The sequence below is a fragment of the Pseudonaja textilis genome, chromosome 3, assembly GCF_049901715.1.
Source record: "Pseudonaja textilis isolate UNSWEBS1 chromosome 3, rPseTex1.2, whole genome shotgun sequence".
Classification (NCBI taxonomy): domain Eukaryota; kingdom Metazoa; phylum Chordata; class Lepidosauria; order Squamata; family Elapidae; genus Pseudonaja; species Pseudonaja textilis.
In genome coordinates this window covers 112,916,454-112,928,882 of record NC_141992.1, presented here as the reverse complement: position 1 = coordinate 112,928,882, position 12,429 = coordinate 112,916,454, and the positions used below count along the sequence as shown (strand labels likewise).

The window sequence follows — 12,429 nt, the reverse complement described above, 5'->3', positions numbered from 1 at the left end:
TCATATACCCAACATTCTCCCCTTTTGGGTGACATAAATATATAACCTTTACATTCTAAACCCATATTTTTCACAACTCTCTAGATGCTTAATTGCACCTTGGGCTTTAGTAAAATGATCAGCTACATTGTCTTCCGACATGCAGTATTCCAGCTGTATCAATTTACTCTGTACAGATTGTCTTACATTAAGATACCTCAAATCTGTATGTTTACTTCTCGTTTTAACTGCAATATTAGTGGCCATTTGAATTGCTGCCTGATTATCTTCATGTACAACTATGGGGTAATTTACAGTTATACCCATATCCTTCAACATTTGTTTGTACATAATCAACTCAGTACACAATAAAGATAAACAGGAGAATTCTGCCTCCATAGTAGACAAACTTATATGCTGTTGCCTTATTGACTTCCAGCCTATTAATGTCTTATCCAGCATTATGGCTGTTCCTGAAGTCGACTTTCTAGTATCTTTTTCTGCTGCAAAACTAGCATCTGCATAAGCACTCAGTATGAGATCACCTTTTGGTTCTAAATACAGTGCATGGTGTAATGTTCCTTTAAGATATCTTAAGATTCTTTTCAATGCTATCCAGTGACATTGAAGTGGATCATTATTGTGTCGTGCCAGCTGATTAATACTAAAAGCAATATCTGGCCTTGACCAATTGCTAATATATGATAAGCTACCAATCAAAGATTGATATATTGCCTTATCAAACTTGGGACTTTGAGTATCCATTTTGCAAATATCCTGACTCATTGGAGTCTTTGCAGGCTTACAAAGTTCCATCTTATAATCTATTAGCAATTTAGATATCTTATCTTCCTGAGATATCCTAAAACCTTTCTGTGTTCTCAATATATTCAATCCTAGATATCTCTTTATCTCCCCTAATTGCTTGATTTTTATTTTCTTGGCTAATGATGCAATTATTTCATTTGCTTCATCATTAGTTTTAGTCATCAGAGCAACATCATCAGTAAACAACAATAATAATGATATTTTCCCATTCTTTTCTCTCTTAAATAGACATGGGTCGGCTAAACCAGCTTTAAACCCTATATTGGTCAGTTCCTTCACAATATACTGGTTCCATTCATAGCCCGATTGTTTAAGACCATAGAGGCTCTTTTTTAACAACCAACAATCATTATTATTGTCATTGTCATCCTTAAATCCATTAGGCCTTTTCATATACACAGTATGTCTTAGTGGAGCATGCAAGTAAGCAGTTTCCACATCTAAATGATTAACTATATACTTCTTGCTTGCTGCCCACACTAAGGCTGCCCTTAAAGTTGCTGCTTTAAGACTAGGTGCAAATACTTCATCATAGTCCTTTGCACTTTGTCTAAAGCCTTGGGCTACTAATCTTGCCTTATGGATTATATTTCCATCCTTATCAGTTTTTATCTTAAAAATCCATTTGCAGCCAATGGGTTTTTCATTAACAGGTAATCTCACATTCTCATATACCTTCATATCCTTCAGAGACTTCAATTCTTTATTAATTGCTGCATACCATTTTTCTTTCTCTTTAGAAGGATATCTTTTAATCTCATCCACAGTAGATGGAATTCTATTTACCTGGCACACAGTGTTAGCCTGGTATCTATCAGGCGGTCTAGATATACGTGTAGTCCTTCTGGGAATTACTGGGCTTGGTTGAGTTACTACCTGGTCCTCATCTTGCTCAGCTATTTCTTCCTTTTCTTCTTCTATGGGCACAATCTCTTCCTGTACTTCTCTCTTTACATCTTTCTTAAAGTTACAGGGATACTTAATGGGATTTCTATATGATTCAATAATCACCTCTTTACTGTTATCCTGCTCTAACTTATCCCATCCTACGTGCTCTAGAAATTGGGCATTGGCACTACATAACACTCTAGATGTGCCTTTCTCCCAAAATCTATATGCCCTATGGTTAGCTTGGTAACCAACGAAGAAAAATTGTTTAGCTTTATGTTGCCCTTTACGCCTGAGTTGTGTAGGGATATGCACCCATGCTGGTGCACCAAATGTGTGCAGGTAACTCAGATCAGGCTTCCTGCCATGCCACATGGTGAATGGTATTTCACCAGTGGTTGAGTTAACCACGTTATTTAATAAATGATTAGCACACATTGTGGCTTCCCCCCACAAAGAATCAGGTAACCCAGAATCAGTTAACATTGTTCTAACCATTGCCTGTAGTGTTTGGCCTCTTCTTTCTATAAATGCATTGTGTTGTGGTCTGTATGGTGCAGATGTCTTATGAGCTATTCCAGCTGCCTTTAATCTACTCTGGAATTTGCTATTAACAAACTCCGTACCATTATCTGTCACCAAGGTTATCAGTTGCCGTTTAGTCTTCCTTTCAGCAAACTTTAACCAGTTGAAGAAATGTTGATATGTTTCAGTTTTGCTTTTCATTAGGTAGCAAAACCCATATCTAGAGTAATGGTCCATAATGCTCAGTATATATCGAGCACCCCCCATACTAGGTTTCTTTGGACCTATAATGTCTGCAAATACAACTTCTAAAGGTTCTTTAGTTTTGAAACCATTTAGCCTATTTGCAGGCAATATCTTACTCTTATCTTCACAACAGACATTACAACGCAAATACTTATCACAGGGTTTTAACCTTATTCCTTCAGATAACTCTACTGTGCGTTTTAGCATTTTAAAATTTACATGCCCCAAACGCCTATGCAATAAATTGATACATTCATCATGAGGCTTGGTATTATTAAATACAGTTTGTGCCTCCCCTTTCTTACCATCATGTAAGACATACAATGCTCCATTTAAAGCTGCAGTTACCTTTTTGTTATCCCTTTCCAGTGTGCACTTATTATTCTCAAATGTAACCACATATCCTAGTTTATCTAATTCTCTCACAGAAAGTAAATTCATTTTTAACTGTGGTACATATAACATGTTTATATTCTGGTCTAAACATGGACAATAAGCAATACCTTGACCCTTGGCCTTGAGGTGCCACCCGTTAGCGAGTGATATATGCTGAGAGCTTGTAGACATTTTTATAAACTTTGTCTTATCTCTCGTAATGCAGTGGGATGCTCCACTGTCCACCACCCATAAATCACTTTTCACTTCACAGTTGCTGTATGTGGCTAATTCAAAGGATTTCTTTGGCTTCTTTACATTCTGGCTTTTTCCTTTTCTGCAGAATCTTGCCAAATGTCCTCTGCCTCCACAATTAAAACACTTTTTAATTGTGTATGCCGTTGAAGATAACTTCTCTTCTTCCGGGTGCTTTGCTTTACACAGCTGGTTTCTCTCAAGCTTTGAAGATAATTTCTCTTCCTTATGTTTATCTTCCCTCAGCTGGGCACGTTCACTCCTTCTCCTGGCTTCCTCTAATAGCCTGCCGGTAATCTCAGTTACTGATAAACTGTCTTTAGGCAATACTTCCAATGCAGTCACAAAATCATCATAGCTTCGATCCAGAGAAGACAATATGATGTATACTTGTTGCAACTCATTAAATACAAGCTCTTTTTCTTGCAGTTCTTGAAAAATGCTTTTCATACAGTTTAAATGAGTCAACATGTCTCCATTTATCTCAAGATGTGTTCTAAACAGCTTCCGTGTAAGATTGATATGAGCTCCTACACTGTCTCGAACATAAATCCTTTTAAGACTATCCCAGCAGTGTGCAGCATTTTCCACCCCTCGGATATGAATGAGTTGCTGGTTAGACAGGGTGAGACCTATGATGCACAAAGCCTGTTCATTCTTTCTTTCATAATCCTGTATCAGTTTATAATCCTCTTCATCATTGGGATTTAAGTTTGATACATCTGGTGGGTTTGTAATTATGTCCCACAAACCTTCTCTTCGTAGCAGTAAACTGCACTTCATTGACCATGAAACATAGTTTGTTCCATCTAGTCTGGCTATCATGGACAAACTTTGCAAATCTACTTGTGCCATTGCTCTTGTGAAAAATAACTATTTAACAAACAGTTTGTCTTTACAGCAATGTGTAACTCTTGACCAAACTCTCACTGCTATATCCTGGTTAGCTAGACTGTGCACACTGCTGGGCCCATAACCAATGTTAGTGATTTGGGGATAAACCCCTGAGCTGAGTGCACAGCAGCAGTCAAGCCAGGCAGCCAAATGAGAGAGAGGCTGGGCCCTAGAGTATACACACACTTGAGACAAAATACACTGTTTGTGGTTTAAATAGGTATTTAATTCATACAGAGATTAAGAATAGTCATTCAGTCCATATGTCAGTATCCAGTATATCTATCCAGTTATCAAGTCTCTTTTAACAGTAAATACAATCTCTTTATCTGCTTGTATATCTTCTTCTTAAGATACCTTTCTCTCAAGTACTAACGCTGAATCCTCAGCTCACCAAACCAAACAGTCCTTGTGTTCAGGTGAAATGGTATCTGGCACAGTAGCCTCCAAAGTAAGCAGATAGACTTTCCAACAACAGTAGGCAGCAGACCTGGAACAGTAACCAGGTGCATCCAGAAGCCGGACTCAAACAGTTGCATCCAGAAGCCGGTGACTCAGACAGTTGCATCCAGAAGCCGGAGCTATTACATTTCCCTCCTACCTATATGGCTGCCTGCAACCGCACCCACAATGACATTGCAGTTTCTTGTGCTTAAAGCTACATAGCACTTAATCCTAGGTTTACATATTTATTCAACCCAAACCAGTTGGAGTATTCATATACCCAACACCCTCCATTGCTATTATATTTTTAACATTCTACCAACCTTTCATTGTAAATGATCAAATCTGCCTTACTTTTGTTTTTATATTCATTTTTCCATTTGTTTGTATGAATAGGTTAATGCTTAAACCGCATACATGAAATATATTTTTTGATAGAAGTTCTAAGCATATTCATCTTGGAACTCCAAATGACTGTTCATTTGATTGCCTTGTGTTGTTTCAACCAATCTATTCATGTCACACATAAAAATGAGTCATTCTACCTCATTCCACCGATTTCATTCTTTTAGGTTGCACAATTTTCTCCAAAACTTATCTAGCCATTTTTCTTTATCACTATTCACCAGGTATTCTCTTAAGAATTCCTATTTTCAAATGTATTTGCAACTCAGATGGTAACTGTTCATATTTTTTACATATATTTTGCATTCATAATTAAACCTACACTCCTCCCTGCATGTACCCATCAACTCAATTCCACATGATCAGACTACCTTCATTTAGATCTGTTATATCCTTCTTACTCCCTCAGTTTCATAGACACAACAAAATTCTTTTTTTCATTTATTATTTCCTTGTTCTTTTTCCAGATAGTTCCACAAATACTGAGCTCCTTTACCCATCAAGGGTTTGGTCAATCAAGGGTACCAGACAACTTTCTTAATAATATAATGTGTACACTGAGTTACCAGTTTTAGTAGTATCTAGGTTAAATGCTATAAATGTTTTATATTCATGGTAAGGACAGTATCAATCAGCCTGGCATTTTCTGGCCAGGATGTCACAACCACAACTGAACTCCATTTTTTTTCTGACACATGCTCATATTATCCTATGTAAGCTAGCATTTGTAATCAATGGACTATCTTGTAATGGACTACATGTTGTCTGTATTTCAGCTCAGAATTACATGCAGCATGTTAACACACAATCAAAATGCATGATGTGTAAAGAAGGACCTTATCTGTTCTGAATTTCCTAAGAATTTGCTTTCATTGGCTCCTTCTCACATCTACACTTTGGGAGACATGTCTTTACTTTATGTCTTGCCAAATTATAGTCGTGTACGTCTTCCATTTATTTACATTTTTCTTAAACTGTATGGCTAAAATGTCCAACTGAGCATACAGCTGTTATTCTTATGGCATTTTTTGCCCCTTTCTCTGCTCTAAAAATACATGTACGTATACTCACAGAGATAGAATGAGCAAGGTATAGAAGACTATGCCAGTGGTTAAATTGTAAAATAAAATCTTCAGGTCTGACAATTGCAGCTGGCGCTCTAATGATGGACATCTGAACAGAATACACACTTTTCTCTTAGGTTGAATTCTAGCATTGTAGATGCAATCAAATCTTTCAACACCTCCATTCCCAGAAATGAAAAAAAAAATGTTTTCTTCCTTTAAAACTGAAATAATTCTCCTTCAGCCTCTATTTAATTTCAGGAAGAAGAAATTTCCAGGTAACTACTGAAACAATAGAAGCATATCTTTATGGCCTCATTATTTTCTATTATTATAGGAAAAAACAGGAAGTGTGTTAGAATATTTTGGTTTCTTTTTTCTATGTATTACGAAGTAATTATCTCTGGATAAACTTGAAAATGATGGTTAATATCAGCTCATTTCATCCATGAATGAATGCAATAATTTGCCTTTAAAATTATATTGTTTGATTTAATAAATAGTTACTAAATTGGGGCATCTTCTGGTTTGCAAAACAGTGATATCAGTTCAATACATCTTGTATTAATTTTATATTTTCTGATGGATGCTTTTCCCTCCCATTCACCTGCAGATTTCCAGATCAGAATAATTCCGTGTTTTATATTCTCCAACATGGATTATCTCCATTTTAATATGTAAGCCTAAAAGTTCTTCCATTTTTTTCTCCTTAATTTTAATTTTATCTGTTTAATGTTAATCATTTTAATGTTATTTTTTTTCTATATCCTGTGCAGTAACTCCAGTTATACTCTATTTTTAGAATTAAAGACATTAAAGAAATACAACATGGTAACCCAGATACAAACAAAGGGGAAGCAGATGATGGAGATATTAGCCTCTTACCTCTCTTCACGGTTCTGCCCAACACATACACGGCCTCCATAGCGAGGGCTTGGGTTATTGCAGGAACGTTGACGTACTTGAAAGCCTATTCCACAAGTGGTGCTGCAAGGAGACCAAGCTGACCATGGAGTCCACCCTCCATTTCTGTAAGAACAATAGATCATGCTCAGTCATTTCTAGGTGTGAATGTCTAAAGAAATATCTGATTCCACAGGAGGGAAGGCACTTTGTGGGTTACTTGGAGCAAGACCAATAACAATCAACAAAACAATTCAATATCCTTTCATTAACTCTAGAGAATCTCATTACAAAGCCCAAGCAGCTTTTTAAAAATGGACAATCTAATATGGGCTTAATTACATGGTTAGATCCTCTGATCTTCTAGAAAATCCCATTTTTCCTGGTTGACACATCTTGAGGAAAACTTTTCACAATAAGATTTTTCTTTTTTCTTTTTTTGTAAATAAATTTTATTAATTTTACAATTAAAACACAATTAAAACAAACCAACAACAAAAAAAGAAAAAAGAAAGAAAAGAAAATAGACAAAAAGAATAGAAAGCTATTAAAAACATTCTCATCTTCCAGTTTGTAAGATCTCTTTTTTTTCCCCCATAACCCTTAGTTTATGCCATATAAATACACCTAATCTTTACATATATCTATATACCACTGCTATCGGTTTATCCTATCCTCTTTTGCCTTATAGTGTAAAATCTATTTTTGGTCAATCCAATTGTACCAACAGTCCCAGCTATCGTAATATATTGAGGTATCTTTGGTTTTTTAGTGCCAAAGTTAGTTTGTCCACTTCTGCACAACTTGAGATTTTTTTGATAATCATTTCGTCTGATGGCGCCTGATGCTGCTTCCTACATTGGGCGAAGGCTAATCTGGCTGCTGTTAAGATGTGTATTGTTGTGTATTTCGCTTTTTCGGAAATTTGTTTGTCAAAGATCCCTAACAAGAAGGACTCTGCTTTGTATTTGATCTGCTCTTTTGTCATTTCTTCCAGCCAAATTTTGATTTTCTTCCAATAACTTTGGGCTTCTATACATGACCACCACATATGGAAAAAGGTTCCTTCTTTTTTTTTACATTTCCAGAAAATTGGACTCATTTGGGGGTGCATCTTTGCTAATCTTAAGCATTCTTCGAGGTTAGCGAAGATGCACAATAAGATTTTTCTAACCAGAAGTATTCTTTTTAATCTTTCCATCACTAAGCAACTTTGCCATTATGTTAAAGTTGTTTCTGGTGGTTGTTTTTGCAATCATTGGGTCATAAGTTGTGCATATTTTGATCTAAACAAAATCACCATTGGAAAAGTCATAAGACAAGATATCATAATTCAGCAAATTACCTATTCTCACATGAGTGTTGATTCCACTAAAATAAAAGAATAAAAGAACCATGTGTTTTTGTAATGGGTTGTGAGAATAACTTTGGGAGAAAGTATCTCATAAGGGACCCTCCCTAGTTCTCTGGAAAGTAAAGGCAGGGGAGGGTGGAAGCGTTTTCAGACTTTTGTAAGATTCTGTTACCGTAACCTTATAATAAAGGTAATATTAATACTCATGTTTTTGGTTTCTAGTTTGGGCTACCTCGAAGGGCTGACAATATTTCAGCTGTATGAACTTTAAACATTTTTTAAAAAACTTGAATAGTTAAATTAGAGTTTGCCAAATTTCAGATATGAATATAATTAGAAAATTTTAAATCTTGGAACTCGTGAAAACCTTTAGTTAATCATATTTTAACCACAGCGAGTTTTAAGATCTTTCTAAGGTAGCGAAGATTTCTCTTCTCTCTTATTGTTTTCTCTAATAGTATCAAATGATTCAACATATTTTTAAAACCAGTTCATATTTGAAAACTATACTTCAGTTTAGAACCATATTCCCCCAATATATAGAACCAAGGGTTAAAAACAGTAGGCAAAACAGTATATATAGGCGGAGTATATGAGTTCCAAAAAAACCCTGTTGTGGTAGGATTGCACTGTATTAGGTAAACAGGTCTGCTATAGTTAATTTAAGACTATATTATAGGAAGGGATTTTGAAAGGTATTTTATGCCACCTCTATTATTTTTATAATAAATAATTGAAAAAGGCGAACAAATTTACTTCCTCCTTCTTCTGTCCTCACCAACGGTGAGATGAGTTGGGCTGAGAGATAACAACTAATCCAAAGTCACCCAGTTGATTCTTGAAGCCTAAGGCAGGACTAGAACTTACAGTCTCCTGGTTTCTAGCATGGAGCCTTAAGCACTAGAGCAAACGGGCTCTCTTTCTGCCGTAGTTCTTTGTTTTTAAAAAACTAAGAATTCTTCAGTATTTTAACAGTAAGAAATCCATGTTTAACACTGAGTGTATACTTAAGAAACTGCTATGTTCAATCCCAATTCCTTAAAGTCATAAAGTTGGGGATCCAGATCTGCCCATTAATCCAGAAAAGGCAGAATCTGAACATAACCAGAAAGTAAGATTGGATCAAATTGCTTGCAAGATCTATATTTATCCTGCATTAAGTGGGAATGGAAGCATTTTTGTGCTTGCTGCTACGTTTGGAGTCCTGATAAGTGGCACATTTTATCACCAGCTGCAGCCAGAATTTGTTGTCAAACATACAATATATGTAACATATATTTTATTACACTAACTTATTTTAGGCATATAAAATATGAAGCAGTTCTACTGTCAGCAATGACCTCCTGGGTCATACACAAATAATCTTCCAAGAATTCAATATTACACTGTTTATTTTACTTTTTACATACCTAGAGCAGTTAACAATCTCAATACTTGACCCTTCACAGTGGCGACCCCCACATTTTGGAACTGGATTATCACATAAGCGTGTTCTACAGAGGCAAATGCCTACACTTGATCCATCTACATGTGTACAAGGCTTCCATTCTGACCAGGAACCAAAATGGCCATCCACAGTCAAATTCCTCTTCTGGAAACCAAAGGAGAAATAATTAATTCTGGTGATCACATTTAAAGCAACAGATAATTGCTGTATAAATAATTACAGATCCAACTTGCCTCACTGATCAAGAGCACCTTGTATCTGGCAACTTTTGTTGGACAAACACAGCCTTGTCACAATAGTCTTAAGATATGCAGTGGAGGATCTTTTTGTAACACATGTATGATCAGTTATGTTCTAACTATGAATTAGCTCAAACTAATTTTAAGTTGGTATTGCTAGTTTATAAAGCTTTAAACATCTTATGATCAGGTTGCCCAAGGAATCATCTACCTGCATATGGCTTACCCTGTCAGGGACCACCTCTCCCATTATAAAGCTAATACATACATCAAGCCTTGGTGGTGCAGTGGTTAGAATGTAGTAAAATGAGGACCCAGATTGTGGGGGCAATATGCTGACTCTGTAAGCCACTTAAGAGAGGGCTGTAAAGCACTATGGAGCAGTATATAATTCTAAGTGCTATTGTGAAGTGCTTTGAATCAACCAACTGCAAGCTGCGGTCTCTGATGTTCTCTGAAACTGGTTGTTGTCATCAATGTGCTCATGTTACTTAGTTTGGTAATGAAATGTCTGCATGAAAACCACCAAGCTCAGAAAGCACCAAGGACTCCATAGTTCAACCATCAGCAGCAAAATTCTCATCTACCAGTATCAACTGCAGTGTTTAGAGCAGCAGGACAGGACTAGAAGCTTTGCTATCTAGTATGCAAAAAACAACCTTATTCTATCTTGCTTCCAGCTAATGGAATGGTCTCAAGGACCTTCTCCCAGGATTCAGGAAAGTAGGCAAAAAGATGCCTCTTTCATCAAGCTTTTAATTCTTAAATTGATTTTACAAGTGGTCCTCATTTAACAAATACTTGTTCAATGCCCATCAAATACCCTATTTTCCCGAAAATAAGCTCTATTCTGAAAATAAGCCATAGCATGTTTTTAACGTGTGTGCCTAATATAAGCCCTATCCCACAAATAAGCCTTAATTAAGAGCCTGCTCAGCTGGTGCCCACCATCACATCTGGTTGTTCACAATGTTGTGACCATGAGGTGAGGTCGGGTGGTGATAGAGCTGCCCCACATGCCCCGCACCAACTACTTCAGGACCATCTCAGCCAGGCCATCCATGCCCTGACATATGCCTTGCGGTGGCAGCACCAATATCCATGTGCCGCAGGAGCCTATGTGGCCACCATCCCACTTCTTGCACTTGTGAGGCAGGTATCAGGGTATGGATAATCTGGTTGCGGGGGCCCTGAGGTAAGCCTGTGTGGGGCATATGGAACAGCTCCACCACCCGCCTTGCAGCGGTGGCACTGGCACTCCGCACATCCTCCTGTCCCGCCTGCGAGCAAGCAGAAGTGAGCCTCCCATATATGGAAAAAAATAAGATACCCCCCCCCAAAAGTAAGGCGTAGTGCTTATTTTGGGGCCCAAAAGAAAGGGGGAAACACAAGTATATGACAGCACTGAATGAATGATAGTTATGACAGAAGGTCATATTTATGATTATTGCAGCATGCCTGCAGTTACATGATTGTTATCTGGATGCTTGGCTTACAATTACAACATTGAAGAGTTCCTGAGTCATATAATTGCACTCTGCAACATTTTCTGACAGCTCCTCAAAAGCAAAATTGAAGAGAAAGCTGACAGGAAGATGGGGGTCATATAAGGTCCTCACTTAACAACCCACATGGTCCTTGCCCAAACTTACCCAGCCAGCTTTCATGTGACTAAGGGAAGCCTAGAACTCAAAGTCTATTGCTTTCTAGTTCAGCACATTAACCATAATAATTTTAAAATATTCATTGGTTGAATGCTTATATACTGTGTAACATAAGATTATTTATAAGCAGAAAGGCAGGTATAAATTTAATCATCACATTTTTGAGGGCTTGCTGGGCAAGAAAAATACTGAGGAAAAAACTCCTACATCAAGTTGCAGAAATAAAGAATTTGATTGATGCTGACAGAGAATTGAACCTTGTTTCCAGACTGTTTAGCTAAGATTTAGCTAAGAGTGCAATGAGTAATAAACCAAAAGAAATAAAAGAAAAAGATTTGCAAAAGGACCTTGCAACTGTCATGCCACTGGTTGCCAAAATCACAGGTCCTCACCAGATTTTCTTGCATCTGCAGTCACGAGCTGTGAATACTTGCTCAAACACTAAGTAAGTTAATATTGTTCTAGTTTTCTTGTGCCCTGCTAAGATGCCCCCCACTGGACATCTGGGTGAGGAAATTAAGCAAACTCTGTTAATTGATTGTTTTTAGTGATTTTTTTTTCCTGGTTGTACTTTTCTCAACATTGGGCATTTGTTATCTGGACTCTTGGTTTAATTTTATGGTTTTAATTTTTGTATGTTGCTCAGTTATTGCTATGAGGGGGTGTCCATTTCTAAAAAAAAAAAAATAGATAAGCAAGCAAGCTCTGGTTTACTGCTATAAGAACAAGGTGGAACAAGTGTTCAGTTTACATAAGTGCTTCCCAAAATCTTTTTTTAAACTAACAATTATAAACTTATTACCTAAACATAATAAAGACATTCTGATAAATGGTATAAAAGACTTTCTGGTAAGCGGATTTGGGTAATGAAGGAAAAAGCTTGGAAAATAATGGCTTATACAATCCCATCAATCCAGCA

At 36.8% G+C, this 12,429-nt stretch overlaps 1 protein-coding gene across 4 annotated transcripts in view; it reads right to left on the bottom strand.

The window, feature by feature from the left end:
* Window positions 1-12,429, bottom strand: part of SEMA5A (semaphorin 5A) — a 195,431-nt gene that overhangs the window by 27,775 nt on the left and 155,227 nt on the right. For all 4 annotated transcript variants that reach the window (XM_087930659.1, XM_087930658.1, XM_087930657.1 and 1 more), the window contains 2 exons: window positions 9,570-9,751; window positions 6,789-6,932 (listed from right to left, as the gene is read on the bottom strand). In XM_087930659.1, coding sequence (XP_087786785.1) covers window positions 6,789-6,932; window positions 9,570-9,751 — 326 coding nt within the window. The remainder of the gene's footprint in view (window positions 1-6,788; window positions 6,933-9,569; window positions 9,752-12,429) is intronic.